This window comes from Triticum dicoccoides, chromosome 4A (assembly GCF_002162155.2).
Source record: "Triticum dicoccoides isolate Atlit2015 ecotype Zavitan chromosome 4A, WEW_v2.0, whole genome shotgun sequence".
NCBI classification, from domain to species: domain Eukaryota; kingdom Viridiplantae; phylum Streptophyta; class Magnoliopsida; order Poales; family Poaceae; genus Triticum; species Triticum dicoccoides.
In genome coordinates this window covers 364,813,970-364,830,473 of record NC_041386.1, presented here as the reverse complement: position 1 = coordinate 364,830,473, position 16,504 = coordinate 364,813,970, and the positions used below count along the sequence as shown (strand labels likewise).

At 46.6% G+C, this 16,504-nt stretch overlaps 1 protein-coding gene across 3 annotated transcripts in view; it reads right to left on the bottom strand.

The window, feature by feature from the left end:
- The window catches only part of LOC119285927 (rho GTPase-activating protein 7-like), a 38,343-nt gene that overhangs the window by 7,716 nt on the left and 14,123 nt on the right, over positions 1-16,504 (bottom strand). For 2 of the 3 annotated variants that reach the window (XR_005140023.1, XM_037565262.1), the window contains exons 4-10: positions 2,695-2,765; positions 2,530-2,608; positions 2,268-2,412; positions 2,063-2,182; positions 1,862-1,939; positions 1,607-1,662; positions 1,431-1,500 (exon numbers count right to left, since the gene is read on the bottom strand). Coding sequence is in view for 2 of the 3 variants with exons in the window: in XM_037565262.1 (XP_037421159.1) it covers positions 1,431-1,500; positions 1,607-1,662; positions 1,862-1,939; positions 2,063-2,182; positions 2,268-2,412; positions 2,530-2,608; positions 2,695-2,765 (619 nt within the window). In the remaining variant the exon portion in view is untranslated. Of the gene's footprint in view, positions 1-1,430; positions 1,501-1,606; positions 1,663-1,861; positions 1,940-2,062; positions 2,183-2,231; positions 2,413-2,529; positions 2,609-2,694; positions 2,766-16,504 lie in introns of all 3 variants that reach the window. The other variant, XM_037565263.1, reaches the window with a different exon arrangement.

The window sequence follows — 16,504 nt, the reverse complement described above, 5'->3', positions numbered from 1 at the left end:
CAGCTACTCCCTCCATTCCTAAATATAAGTCTTTTTAGAGATTCCAATAAGGGAGTACATATGGAGCAAAATGAGTGAATCTACACTCTCAAATATGTCTATATACACCCGTATGTAGTTTGTATTGAATCTCTATAAAGACTTAATTTAGAAACGGAGGGAGTATTTGTTTAAACTGGGGCTATATTAGATAATCAAATTACACACATGGCAACATGATGCTACTATAGACAGACCAAGGCCATACTAGGGAACATGCTAGGCAGCAGATAGAAGCCCACACTATCTTGGAGCAACATGATTCTCAATTTTTTGGGCACCAGTTTTACATCATCTGTTACGGCAGATTTTTTTTGGTGCCCAAAAACCTTCTGTCTCCTGCCCTAAAATCATTTCCGGGCACCAACCTTTACATCATCTTGTTGGAGATGCACTTAGGCGATATACGCTGCCATGGCTGCCGTTTCGGTAGTGCACGTATAGGTGACTGATTCTCCAGGATTAGCTAACCCACTCCCTCACTTTCCCCTCTTTCTCTTGGCTAGTTAGGGATTCTGTTAGCTGATCTGTGAGTTGTTGTATAAATTATCCCGTTGTAAAGGAATACAAGTGCACCGCATACAAAACTCTATCAAATCTTACAGCTCTATATATAAGGCATGGCATATTATCACTTTCAGTGAAGCAATAAATAAACAAGATTTTCTGGTTTCTCCCTCTCACTTCTCCAGTAGGCTCCAGAGCCCCTCCACAATGGCAACAAAAAGCCCTACCAGTGGATAGACGAAGGCGAGGGTATACTCAGAGCCGTAACAAGGCCTGGCCATAACAACTGCACGATTCACATGGGAACTCTCCTCACTTCCTCTTCATTCACAGGCTTTATCAAATGTAAAGGACAGAACCAAAATTGGAGGTAAGCATGTGCTTCTGTATGAATGGGTGCACACAAAGGATTTAGTTTTGTATCCTATGCAATCTGTACTACTTGTAAAATTGTACCTTGACAGTGTTCCTATATCATGTGGAACAATAAACATATGGGAGTGGATGTGGCACATATGCTTGTATTTTATGTACTTTGCATACACTGTTCCAAGATAAAGGATACCCGCACAAGAAATTCAATTCCAAAGCATGGATGGTTAAATTTCACATACTAAGGAGATTTATTTAACATCAAATGTGTACTCCCAGATCAACAAATCAAATCAAATAGATAAAGACAGCATTGTCATGTTGCTGGCAGCAGAGGGGATGGTGCTAAGCACATATGTCAATGAATTATCACTACTAATTTTAACTTCAAGCCGGGGGGTGGTTATTTCAAACTGTAGAAAAAATTGTGATATTCAATGCCAACATTTCGTACACGACATTCCACAAAACAGTGCACGAACATTTAAGAATAAACTTAACAGAAAACTTACGAAAAGCTTCCAATAAAACTGTACAACAAGAAGCAGGCACTGGCGAAGATGGTAGCTCACGAAGAACATGCTGACGAGATGTTTCCACGAGTGCAGTTAGTAAAAGGAAAAAAATCCATGCTTTTGGGAGCATCATAATTATTCTAATAACTAGAATGACTAAATGAGTGAGATACCTTCACACAGTCACCAATAATATGTGCATCCTCGCCTGGTGCAAACTCGGTTCTTCCTGGTATGAAATGGAAACAGTCACAAAATTTGGATTGTACACTCTTGATTGGCAGAAGGAAATCAAGACACGAGAGATGCCAATACCACCATGTAACTGGAGTAGATTAGTATTCCCTCCGTCCCAGCTTGCAAAAACGTCTTATATTGTGGGACGGAGGGAGTAGTCCAAAGTTAGATTAAGATATATTGACATAAACCTTGTTCATATTCACATAGCCTCCTATCAACCTCCTCCACATCGGCAGCCTGGCGCAAAATTCCTTCCACCCTTATCCCTGTAACAACAGATTTATGTCACAAACGGAATGAGATGTTATAAAGATAACTTCATTAGCAACATCTACAGTTTCCAGGTTCTAGAATTGGTTCTTATTAGTTAGCATAACTTGTGTGCCCACCATGTTTCTCAAGATAACGCAGAGCTTTTTCTAGAAAAGAAGGGCGGCCATCAATATCTTCGAGCGCAAGCAGAATTGGCCTGCCAACAACTAGTGACTTGACTGGCCTTTTCTCTCGCCCTGCAAACAATTGGGCACGGTATGATTGAACTGGAAAAAGGGTCTAAACCTCTGGAGATATATGCAGCAGCACAATGGGACCAACAATTTGGAGCCGTTGTTTCATATGCATCACAAGTGTCATTGCGAAATATCCCATTGTGCCCCATCACAAGAGCTGCATTTGGAGCCTGTGCAAGAGCTTCTTCTAATGCTGCTTTCCACTCAAATAAATCTTCAGAAGTTTCTGCCTGTATGAAGCAAAAGCATAATTCAAAATATAGATGGAACATGATGATGCATTATTTTTATACTATTAGCACTCATTTTTTCTTACAACAGCTAATGATTAAGTTGGTAGGTCGTACCTTAAGGGTGAAGGCACGACCATCACGACCATCTGGGAAAAGGACAGTCAACAATTTTTTGTCTTCTCTGACTACCACACTGCACAAGAAATATACTTTGATATAGTACTAATGCCCCGCACAACATCCATAAAAGAAAAGGTGTTAATAGAATGAGATAAATACCTGCCAGAATTGTTTAAATCAATCCCACCAAGAGTAGCACTCACTTCACCACTTCTCTGGGGCAAGGTATTCTGCAACACCACAAAAGGAACCTGTCAAGTGAGAAGAAAAGGTGTGCGCACAACAACAAAGTGTGTGCACAGAAGGCCTAAATTCAACTGCTGAGATACAGAGAGCAGAATAGACATCAAAAATGAAACTCCCCATTTGGTATACCACTATGGAAAGAACAAATTGCTTGACACAGCTACGGACCATGCATTATCATTCACCAGTAATCGCATTTATTATCATGCAACTTATGTACAGAACCACTGAATCCAAAATAACCTGAGAGAAATCCTATATTCAACCTAAGGATGTCGTCATATTGAGTAACCAATCTGACATCAGCACCTAGACATTGAATACTCATGCATGACAACAGTTCAGTATGCATGCAGAAGATGCAACGAATACTGGAACCAAATGGACCAATCAAATTAATTGTCTATGGGAAGAAGGAATGGAGAGGGAACTGTTAGGAAGGATTAGTATAGGTCTAGGAGTCCTTATTAGTCTATGTTTAGTTTCCTTACACCTCAAGTCATATGTAATACATATATGCCCCTTGGGCCTTCAATAGAGATAAGTTGCTTTCCTAACATGGTATTAGAGCCTAGGTTTAGGTCCCCTCCGGCGCCACAACTCACCTAACAATCACTTTTTTCGGTCTTCTTCCTTCGATCAATCGAGTCCACCAGACAATGGCTGCCTCCTTCGACCCCGATGGAACTCAGCCCAGCCGTTCCCTGCATCAACTTGGCCCCGTTGGATCGAAAGATGCACCGCTGGGCTTCTACACGCTCGCTGTTGGGCAGCCATGGGCCGCCTCCTGGGACTCTCGACGGTTGTCCGTGTTCGTCCCTCCGAGATCGACGCCTCCATCTACCAGGTCGCAGCCCTCCGTGCGGCCGTCGGGATGCTGCCCACCCCGAAAAAGGACATGGTGCCCTTCTCCACAATGCTGTCTTCGATCTATCGGTTGTTTCCCCAGACCAAGAGAGGTTCCCGATCCACGCTCCAAGGTCGTGGTCCAGATCTGTACACGCACAACGGCCCTCGCAGTCGCCCTGTTCAGATCAAGCCTGCAGCTGTTGCCGTTCCGCCTTCAAGTGCGTCCCGCGCCTCTGTCTCTTAGCCATGGACGTAGGCGAGTCTATTCCCGGAGCTGCTGCTAGCGTGCTTCTGTGCGTGCTCCTCTGTCTACTTCCACTAGCTGGTGCTGTTGTTTTCAGTTTGGCCTGATTCTATGATGCGGAGCATCCTACGGTCATCGCCATGGACCTACCATCGTCTCACGAAGTGCCAAGAGGACCTATGACTCGAGATAGAGCTAAAGCTCTCGAGACAAAGGTGACTTCTCTCCTTAGTGACATTGCATATGATCCTCTCGAGACATGGCTACTACCTAAGTCCAAGATGTTGTGCATGATTAGATACCAAGAGGACCCTCCCGATGTCCCGAAGATGCACGTGAAGACGGACAAGCCGCCAAGTCCACGGATGAAGAGGAACGCCGAAAGAAGAAGAAGGCAGCTCCAGGACCCGGACATCCGGCCGCTGGAGACATCCACTACAGCAGCATTCCAACCGCCAAGCATCTACAGGCCCCGAACATCCGGCCCCAGCCCGGATATCCAGCCCGGCCCGAAAATCCGGCCCCAACACCCGGATATCCGGACAAGCTCCATCCAGAGAACAGAAGAAAAGCCCCGTCAGCCCGAACATCCGGCCCCAGCCCCGGACATCCGGCTCCTCCCGAAGGCCCGAACATCCGGCCCCGTCTGTCTGCACACAGTAAAGGGCCGAGGCCCATGTACCCTTTCACCCCCTGGACTATATATACTCTTCTTCTACCTATGTTTTAGGGTTAGCAAAGTAGTAGCTCATTAGAGATAGAGCTTTGCTCATCCATTACGGATCTACTCCCCGAGAGAGACCGCGGACCCTCTTCGAAGAAGATCCCCTTGGATTCAAGACCTCCTTTTGGGTGGCCCCATCAAGACCTCCTGTGGAGAAGAACCGGTTACCGTGTATCGTCCCTTGTTGATCGTGGATCTTGTATCTCCTTTTGTGTTCATGGATCTAGCACATGTGTGATCATCCTTGTTGGTTTTAGTGTTTCCCTCGTGTTTCCCTTCGTGTTTCCCCTCGTGATTCCCCTCGTGTTCTTCGTGTTCCTCGCGGGATCCGCTCCTTTCGTGAAAGATCGGCCATCTAGGGTTCCACCCTACATCATCTTGGTATCTAGAGCCACGTTGATCACGATTTCGAAGCCTCCCCGTTGTGTTTTCTAGCCTTGTTTTGTTGATTTTGCCCCTAATTCGAAAATTCCCCATAAAAATAGCCCCCCAATTTTTTTTGTGATTTGTTGGTGTGATGAAGTTTTGTTGGATTTGATCCACGGATTTCATGTGTTGCAGATAGATCTAGCTTTCCCCCACCTTTCACCCAATTTCCTTCCACAAATTCCCCCGAATTTTGCTCCGGATTTGACCTCGCCACGCGAAGTTCATCAAGTTCGTCCACGGATCCAGAGCCCGGACATTCGGCCCGACAGCCCGGACATCTGGCCACCCCGGACATCCGGCCATCAAACCCAAACATCCGGCCCCTGGCAACATCACTTCCATCCACCGCCCCGTTTTCCATCCAAATTTCGCCAAATTTTGTTTCGGTGCCCACATACACTTCCACATACCACCACCACTTCCGCATAGCACCGCCATATACCACGTACACCACCATCGCTTACCACTACCAACTCCGACAATTTTGTCTCGTTTTGTCTTGAGAATTTGAGTTGCGGTTCCGTGTCATATTGTGTTTCGGCTATTAGGTACGGTTCGACATCAACATCACCGCCGCTCATCTTCGCCACGGACGCATCATCGACAACGACCACTCCGCCATTTTGACACCATACCGTAAGCAAGAACGGTAACCTCATCTTTAGTATCGTCATACATCATTCTTGCCATTACATTGATAAACACCATAGCCTTACTTTTGCGTACCTTACCCTCCGAGACTAGCCATTGAGTATTGCCGGCAACGTGACTTATGCACATTAGTGATCATAATTCCCACAGCATACATATATCATTGGTGCATATCTTGGTATCGTCTCTTGTGTCACAAGGTTGTCATCGCATACACAATTGCTATCTTGGTTCATGAAGCATTGCATGAGAAAAGAGCTCAAAAACAAAGAGCCAAACAAGCTTTTAAGAAAAAGAGAAAGATAAGCAAAGAGCTTTTAAGCAAGAACCATAGCATCATACAACATTAAGATTGTCATACTAGATCATCTTGGATCATACCATCGGAATATCATACATAGAGCATACTTGGAATAGAAGTCGTTGCATTTTTGTTTAGTAGGTTGTGCACAAGTCTTCGTATCCGCCTATTGTGCAATTGTGCTAGCGTCTCTCTAGTGTTGTGCAACAAGAGCATTTTCGTGGATTCTACATTTTGGCTCATCCTTGGTTGCACGACCCCACTTATCTCTTTGCGTGTGTGTTTCCGTGTACCATATTTTGCTATTGGTCTACTTGTTGCATTGCAAATTTGCGAATCTTTTCTAACATTATTGAAGCTCACTAACAATTGCATCAACTTTTGTGCCACCATCCTAACCGAGCTCCACCATAAGCTTTTACTTGTGTAGGTAGTGAGAAACCGACAAGAATTGGTACCAATTGTGCTATTTCCTTGTTCCACATTGAAGTGATCTTTGATCCATCTTCAACATGGGTCAAGGTACATTTGGTATAGGTTCTTCTTTTTCTCCCACTCACATATTTCGCCAAGTACTTCTACCAACCCACTCTTCATCGGGCAAGACGACGACATGAACTCCTACGTCACAAAGAGCCACCTCTTTGGTGCACAACGTGCTTTGCATCAAGAACAACAAGCAATGAGCGAACGCATCGACAACCTCGCCACCGACTTGCGACTCTCCGAGCTACGTACAAGAAACTACTTCAACCACAAGCTTGACGACCACAAGCAAGAGAATGACGCAAGAATGGACGAGATTCGTGCTTTGTTGCTCAACCGCTCTTCTTCCACTTCGTCCCCATCAAGACGGAGCCGCTCAAGTCGACACTCCGACTACACCATCTCCGGCTCAAGTACACCGACATCAAATACTCTTCATCGTGCCGCGCGCCAAGATCGTCAAGAAAACAGCAACCCTCTACACGGCAACAACTCTCAAGAACAACGACATCGTCAAAACCAAGCTACCTTTGTGCAAGCACGAGAACGGCAACGACAACGCCAACACGAAGAGGAAGAGCGAGCGCAACTACACCAAGAAGCACAAGATGCCGAGGCACAACGTCAAGACCAACAATTGCGAGAAGCTCAAGCACTTGAGGCGCAACAAGCCCTCCAAGAATCAAGTCGAGCTGTAGCCAACCGAGGCCGACAAGCTCGTGAACATCAAGAAGCGCTCTGCGAAGAAGTTCACGAACGAATATATCAAGCTCGCGTGCAACGTCAAGCTCGACAAGTTCCTCCACAAGCTCACCAAGAACATCAAGTTCAACAAGAACAAGAAGACATTGGAAATCCTCCAAAACAAGAGCGGGTTGTGAGAGACGATCCTCCTCGTCAAGGACGTCATCATCCCCGACCCGAACACAATGAAGAGCAACGCTACGGCAAGCTAAAGTTCACCGTGCCCAAGTTCAATAAAAACAATGATCCCGAAGAGTACCTTCATGGGCATTGAAGGTCAACAAAATCTTTTGCTTGCACAACTATGAAGAAAAGAAGAAGATCGCGATTGCATCCCTTGAGTTCCAAGACTATGTCCTCATTTGATGGGAACAAGTCATTGAGCGCCGAGAGGCAAAAGGTGAACCACCCATCACTACGTGGGCGCAAATGAAGGATGTCATGAGAGCACGCTTCGTGCCTACCTACTACAATCACGACCTCTTCAAGAAACTCCAACTACTCAAGCAAGGAACCAAGAGCGTTGAAGAATATTATAAGGAAATGGAGATTGCAATGATACGAGCCAATGTTACGAAAGATGATGAGCAAACTATGGCACGTTTCTTGAATGGACTCAATCATCCCATCAAGAAGATCGCCGACTTCCAACCATACTCGAACCTCATCGAGCTAGTGCACCAAGCTACCAAAGCGGAACGTCAAGTGCAAAATGACTTCAAGTATGCCAAGTTTTCATCCAAGTCCTATGGTTTCTCCAACACCCAAGCTTCAACGACTCCAACACCTTCTAAATCAACCAAGCCTTCTATAAGCAACGTCGACAAGTCAAGTTACAAGAAAGTTTCGACAACCTCAAGTCATCCTCCTACAACGAACAACTTCAAGCCGAGAGCTTCATCATCATCTACCCCAACCGATGAGACCGTCAAGACAAGTTCCTTCAAGTGCTTCACATGCGGAGGCCGAGGCCGCAAGTCCTTTGAGTGTACCAACAAGCGAACCATGATTCTCAACGACGATGGTACATACGACTCCATGAGCGAAGGAGAAACGAAAGCACTTGAGCAAGTCGCCATGCACCAACAAGTGAACGATGAAGAGGAACACGTCTTTTGTGATGAAGATTCAAGCCCCGCTCTAGTTGTCTCCAAGGTCTTGACTCTTCAACATCAACAAGAAGAAGATCAAAGATGCCACATCTTTCATACCAAGGCCGGCATCAATGGAAGGTCCATCAAGGTCATCATCGATGGAGGGAGTTGTCATAACTTAGCAAGTGAAGAACTTTGCTCCAAGCTCCAATTGCTCAAGACGAAGCACCCACACCCCTACAAAGTTCAATGGCTAAGCTACTCCGGCACTATCCAAGTCGAGCATAGGGTGCAAGTCTCCTTCAAAATCGGAGCTTACGAAGACACTTTGGAGTGTGATGTCGTTCGAATGACCGTTTGCCACCTTCTTCTCGGACGACCATGGCAATTTGATAGAGGTGTCATCCACAACGGCCAAACGAACCACTACATCTTCAAGATGAAAGGAAAGGAATACGTACTTCGCCCTATGTCTCCAAGCCAAGTGATCGCCGACAAGCAAGCCACCCATCGTGGAGAGAATAGTGAGAGAGCGAACCACCAAAAAGAGAGTGAGCGCCACAAGCCCAAATTGAGTGCCTCCACGATGAGCGAAAAGAAGAACCTAGTTCTATTTGCCACCAAACGTGAGATAAGAGAAGTGTGTGAGAACCCATCTAGTGTGACACTACATCCTTTTGTGCAAGGACGAGGCACCAAAAGCTAACACCTCTCACACTCTACCTTTAGTGTTGTCTTCTCTTCTGTAGGAATTCCAAGATGTTTTTTTCCCCGTCGAGCTACCTCCGGGTCTACCTCCACTACGAGGCATCGAGCACCACATCGACCTCATCCCCGGAGCACCACTTCCAAACAAAGCTCCCTACCGAGTCAACCCCGAAGAAACCAAAGAAATACAAAGGAAAGTAAAACATCTCATAGAATATGGACATGTGCGTGGAAGTTTGAGTCCTTGTACCGTTCCGGTCATTCTTGTGCCAAAAAAAGACGGTAGCTTTCGCATGTGTTCCGATTGTAGACCTATCAATGCTATCACCGTTCGCTATAGGTACCCCATTCCACGCCTTGATGATATGCTTGATGAACTTAGCGGTGCCACTATTTTTTCCAAAATTGATCTTAAAAATGGTTACTATCAAATCCGCATACAAGAGAGTGATGAATGAAAAACCGCTTTCAAAACAATGTTTGGTTTGTATGAGTGGTTAGTCATGCCTATGGGTTTATCGGAAGCACCGGGTACTTTCATGCGTCTTATGAATTATGTGTTTCGCCCTTACATTGGTGAGTTTGTTGTGGTCTACTTCAACGATATACTTGTTTATAGCAAATCTCTCAAAGATCATGTCACCCATGTTCAAACCGTTCTGCAAACTCTTCGAAAAGAGCATCTCTATGCTAACATGGAAAAATGCCTTTTTGGCGTTGATAAACTCGTTTTCTTGGGTTTTGTTGTTTCCTCTAAGGGTGTTCATATTGATGACTCTAAGATCAATGCTATTAAAACTTGGCCACAACCAACCAACTTGCATCAAGTGCGTAGCTTCCTTGGTTTAGCCGGTTTCTATCGTAGATTTGTGAAGGACTTTAGCACCATTGCTTCACTTTTGCATGCTTTGAGCAAGAAGAATGCACCCTTTGTTTGGGGACCATCCCAAGATACCGCACTCAATGAGCTTAAGAATTTGCTTACTCATGCTCCCGTGCTTGCATTACCCAACTTTGACAAACCCTTTAAGATTCATTGTGATGCTAGTGGTAATGGCATAGGTGTGTTAACAAAAGAGAAGCGCCCCATAGCTTATTTTAATGAGAAACTTTCCAGAGCGCAACTCAATTACCCCATTTATGACAAAGAGTTATATGCTTTAGTGCGAGTTTTGCATGAATGGGAACATTATCTTCGCCCTCATGAATTTATCATTCATACTGATCATGAAACGCTTAAATACCTTAAGGGTCAAACTACGTTGAACAAGCGTCATGCTAAATGGAGTGAATTCATTGAGTCTTTTCCTTATGTCATTAAGTACATTAAAGGTAAGGAAAACGTTGTGGCGAACGCTCTTTCCCGCATATGCATGCTTGTTACTCAACTTCAATTGGATGTCATTGGCTTTGAGCACATAAAAGACTTGTACGCGCATGATCCTACTTTTGCTATTCCTTATGTCAAGTGTTCGACGCATACCTCTTGGGATCGTTATTACATCAAAGATGGATATCTTATGAGAGCTAACAAACTTTGCATCCCCGAGTCTTCTCTTCGTTTGTTGCTTTTGCAGGAATCTCATGAAGGAGGACTAATGGGACATTTTGGACGCGACAAGACATTCGCTACGCTCTCCAAGAACTATTATTGGCTCAAGATGTTCCGCGACGTCAACCGCTTTACCAATCGATGCTCTACATGTCGCAAAGCTAAGTCTAAAGCTCAATCTCATGGCCTTTATATGCTTCTCCCAATTCCATATCAACCATGGGATGATATTAGCACGGATTTTGTACTTGGCTTGCCTAGAACTAGAAATGGAAATGATTCGATATTTGTTGTTGTGGATCGATTCTCCAAGATGGCACATTTTATTCCTTGCAACAAGATCGATAATGCTTCACATGTGGCCAATCTCTTTTGTGGAAATCTTACGACTACATGGAGTGCCAAAGACCATAGTCTCAGACCGCGACGTCAAGTTCTTGAGTTACTTTTGGAAGACCCTATGCGCCAAGCTCGGAATCAAGCTACTCTTCTCCACGGCATACCATCCACAAACCGACGGCCAAACGAAGGTGACCAACCGCACACTCTCCGCTCTACTTCGCGTGCTAATCAAGAAGAACATCAAGGAGTGGGAGGAGTGTCTACCTATCGCCAAGTTCGCCTACAACCGCGCAAGACACTCAACTACCAGCAAGTCCCCCTTCGAGGTCGTCTACGGATTCAACCCATTGTCCCCTTTGGACATTCTCCCTCTACCGCTACAAGAGTGCATCAATATGGACACAAGTACACGTGTGAACCATCTTAAGAAGGTGCATGAGGATACAAGGCTCACCATCGAGCGTCAAGTACAACGACTTGCGACCAAGCTCAACATCAACAAGCACCCCATGGTGTTCAACATTGGAGATCTTGTGTGGCTACACTTTCGCAAGGACCGCTTCCCTCACGAACGCAAGTCCAAACTTCGACCACGAGCGGATGGACCCTTCAAGGTGCTTGAACGCTACAACAACGCCTACAAAATCGACATTCCACGCGACAAGTACTCCGTGAGCGACATCTTCAACATCAAGATCTCTCGCCCTACCATGGTGATGAGGATTTCGATCCAAGGTCGGATCTTTCCCAAGGGAGGGGATATGATGTGGAGCATCCTACGGTCATCCCCATGGACCTACCATCATCTCACGAAGTGCCAAGAGGACCTATGACTCAAGCTAGAGCTAAAGCTATCGAGACCGAGGTGACTTCTCTCCTTAGTGATATTGCATATGATCCTCTCGAGACATGGCTACTACCTAAGTCCGAGATGGTGTGCATGAATAGGTACCAAGAGGACCCTCCTGAAGATGCACGTGAAGACGGACAAGCTGCCAAGTCCACGGATGAAGAGGAACGCCGAAAGGAGAAGAAGGCAGCTCCAGGACCCGGACATCCGGCCTCGAGCCCGGACATCCGGCCGCTGGAGACATCCCTAACAGCAGCATTCCAGCCGCCAAGCATCTACAGGCTCCGGACATCCGGCCCGGCCCGAAAATCCGGCCCCAACGCCTGGATATCCGGACAAGCTCCATCCAAAGGACAGAAGAAAAGCCCCGTCAGCCCGGACATCCGGCCCCTCCCGAAGGCCCGGACATCCGGCCCCGTCTGTCTGCGCACAGTAAAGGGCCGAGGCCCATGTACCCTTTCGCCCCCCTGGACTATATATACTCTCCTCCTACCTACGTTTTAGGGTTAGCAAAGTAGTAGCTCATTAGAGATAGAGCTTTGCTCGTCCATTAAGGATCTACTCCCCGAGAGAGACCGCGGCCCCTCTTCGGAGAAGATCCCCTTGGATTCAAGACTCCCTTTTGGGTGGCCCCATCAAGACCTCCTTTGGAGAAGAACCGATTACCGTGTATCGTCCCTTGTTGATCGTGGATCTTGTATCTCCTTTTGTGTTCATGGATCTAGCACATGTGTGATCATCCTTGTTGGTTTTAGTGTTTTCCTCATGTTTCCCCTCGTGATTCCCCTCGTGTTCTTCGTGTTCCTCGCAGGATCCGCTCCTTTCGTGAAAGATCGGCCATCTAGGGTTTCACCCTACATCATTCTGTGTACGCGTACATCTGACCATGATTTGTTTGGTTACGTGGGCACACTTGGGCTGTTGCTACTCTGCTGCTTTTGGCTTTCAATGTTCTTCCGCGGCCACATCCCTAATCTAGTGTGTGCTTTCGAGCTTCCTAGTTTTCTGTAATTTTCGTTGCATCCACCAAATCCGTTGATATTTCGTGTTTCTCATGCCATGCGAGTCCACAATAGCTTTGTCCGTCAGCCTTTTTTCTGGTCTTGTCCTCTCAATAGGATTTCTGTGGCCACTCTTTGCATTGTTGATCTAAGCCCATTCTCTTGCTGGCGTGCTTCTTTCGCCGTCGGTTTTCATGGGCCATGATTCTTTAAGCAATGCTTCATTCTCTTGCTGTGCCATCTTCTCTTGATACTTCTCTTATATCTTCTATTGATGTGGTGTCTTCCGCTGATGTGACATCTCTTCTTTATCCCCTTTGGCGACTCGACAGGTTTTGAGGACTCCTCATGCTACGACGACACTCAAGACGCGGATTTGGATTATCATTTTTATTTCTAGTATTACACTTCTTCAAATATGAAGGGGAGCCTTGGCGCAGTGGTAAAGCTGCTGCCTTGTGACCATGAGGTCATGGGTTCAAGTCCTGGAAACAGCCTCTTACAGAAATGTAGGAAAAGGCTGCGTACTATAGACCCAAAGTGGTCGGACCCTTCCCTGGACCCTGCGCAAGCGGGAGCTACATGCACCAGGTTGCCCTTTTTTTACACTTCTTCAAATATAATGCTATTGCATACGCTTTGCATTTGAGGGGGGGTGTTAGGAAGTATTAGTATAGGTATAGGAGTCCTTATTAGTCTATGTTTAGTTCCTTCCACCTCAAGTCATATGTAATATATATATATGCCCCTTGGGCCTTCAATAAAGATAAGTTGCTTTCCTAACAGGAACATATCCAAGAGTCCAAGTAGGGCGCGTTTTAACCTACTGTCAACATGAAGAGTCATGTCATATCTATTATCTAGTAATTTTGTTGTATGTGACCCATGTTCCAGTGTGGCCCAAGCCCATTCTCTGACCTAGAAGAGGAACCAGACGTTGTCTGGTCACGAGCGCTGCTTCACACCAGATCGAGCAGCTACCTGGGTACGTCTCTCGCGTTCCACATGGTATCAGGGCACGAGGCGTGAGACGGCGGGATCCGGCGAGGAGGCGGTGAATCTGGACGAGCAGCCCGCGAGGAGGCGGAGCTGCGTGCAAGCTCGTGCCGCGACTGTGCAAGAAGGCAGTGCAGACGGGGGCTTGCGTCGACAGCAGGGAAGGGGACGAGCTGGTCCATCGCGGGATTCTTCTGGTCATTATGTTCTTGCTTCTTCTGCTCCAGGGGCTGGCTCTTGTGGTTGGAGAGGTAAGAGGTGGTAGAAGAGGACGAGCTGCTGGTGCTGCACTAGGGGAGGCTGCTGGTGTTGCCCAAGGGGAGGTGCGGCTCGGGTGTGGCTCAGCCATGTTGTGAGACAAAGACAACGCAGTGCTGAGCTGCGGCTGGCTGCTGAGCTCTGGATGCTTGGCAGAGGAAGCTGCTGGGTGTAGTGGCGCTGTAGGCAACGGGCTGCTGCTGAGTGTTGCGCTGCTGCTATTGTTTAAGTTTTTTTTCTGCTGCTGATTGGAGAAGAGGGGGAGTCAATCATGGGGGCTGAACTTACTGCTGCAATAGAGAAACTTGCGCAGCGCATGACTGCAAAAGCTGCCGAGGGGTTACCTCCTGCAAGTGGCGCCATTGCTGAGCGCCAAAGCATGAGTTCATGCCCAATGATGTCAAGTTGAATAGTGTGGGCAGCTACCTGAGCTTGTCGAGGCAGGCCTTGTTTATCTTGAAGACAAATGGCCTGACAGGAAATGTTCTTGGAACAGTTGAAGAACCGGCTGACAAGGAGAGCTCAGAATGGAAGAAGTGGAGTGTCACCGACTCCCTGGTACTGGTCTGGATGTTGAACTCCCTGATTCCAACCATTGCAGTGTGTGTTGAGGCATTGCCAAAAACTTCTGTTGTGTGGAGCATGCTGTCCACGAGGTATACCGGTAAGGGAAACCTCATGCTCATGTCTCAAATTGAAGGCAAGATCTATGTTGTTCGTCAAGGTGACAGCAGCGTGCTGGTGTATGTGAATGAGCTGCAACACCTCTGGGTAGATCTGGATCAGTGTGATCCCCTTGAGCTTCCACATGCAAAGTCCATGGAGATTGCCAGGAAGTGGGTTGAACGCAGGCGTGTGATGCAGTTTTTAAAAGGCATAGATCACGCTTTTGAGAGTAGACATGCTGCGCTGCTACATCAGCCGACCCTTGGGTCCCTTGATGAGGCCATTGTTGCGATGTCCCAAGAAGAGGTACGGCTGCAGTGAGAAGAGGAGATGGAAATGAATCTGCTTACAGAGTGGCTGACCAGCGAGGTTTTGGGGAGTGTTATAATTGTGGTCAAACTGGGCATATCAGCCTTTTTTGCACTGGACCCAGAAGAGGCAGAGTACAATGGTGGCAGTAGCAGCCGAGGTGGTCGCAATGGGAGTCGTGGTCGCAATGGGAGTGGCGGTTCTTGGAATGCTCCTCACCGGAATGCTCCCAAAGCAAATGTAGCTGCTTCAGCTGAAGGGAAGCAGCCTGTAGGAGGGCAGGAGACTGCTACCAGCTATGCAAACTTTGTCGATACAAATGAAGGTAACATTGAACACACATCAATAGCAGCCCATAAAATAAACTATGAATGAGTGCTGGACCTGGAGCACCACAACATGTTGCTGGAGACTTTAATGGGTTTAAATCTTATGTTCCACACTCTCTCGCACATCAGAAAAACATTCACACAGCAGATGGCACAGCCCAGCCATCACGGGTGTTGGGACAGTCAGTTGCACACCGAGCATTGAATTATCATCAATGTTGCATGTGCCAGCTTTTCCTGTGAACTTAGTGTCCTTGAGTGCTTTGGTTGACCACATTGATTGCCAAATAATTCTTGACAAGGTTGTGTTCTTGATCCAGGAGAGATCAACGGCCAGGAGTTTTGGAACTGGAACGAGGCATGGGGGGTTGTGGTACATGGACCGCAACATGACGGACCAGGAGGGAATGCACATGCTAGCTGCAGTTGCTGAGGATAAGGAGACTGGAGCCTTAATGCATCACTATAGGATGGGACATGTGTCTTCTGATAAAATGTCTCAAGTATTTCCTGATGTAATGAGTGGTGTGGACAAGAGCAAGCTGCACTGTTATGCGTGTGAGTTTGCTAAACATACCAGAACCTCATATGTGAGTAAGGGGATCAGGACCATATCGCCTTTTGTGTTAATCCACTCTGATGTATGGACATGTCCAGTGTTATCTGTCAGTGGTCAGTGGTATGAAGTACTTCGTTACGTTCATTGATTGCCATCCGCGGATGACTTGGGTATATCTTTAGAAACATAAAGACGAAGTGTTTCAGAGCTTCAAAGTTTTTTATGCACTTGATCAGGCTCAATTTAATGTGAAAATTCAAGCACTCAGATCTGACAATGGCACCGAGTATGTTAACAAGGCCATTGGTGCTTTCATGTTGGACAAGGGCATCCTGCACCAAACATCTTGTCTAGACACAACTCCTTAGAATGGGGTGGGTGGCAAAGAGGAAAAATTGCCACCTGCTAGAGGTGGCCCGGGCATTGATGTTCACCATGATTGTGGTGAAGTTATTGTGGAGTGAAGTTGTCATGATGGCCACCTTCTTGATCAATCGCACGCCATCCTGGATGACAGGTATGAAATCACCGTGTTGATTTCGCAGTAAATAGATTTCCAGTCCCCCCAGGTGACTGGTTGCACTTATTTTGTTCGTGATGATAGGCCATCAGTCAACAAATTAGATCCTCG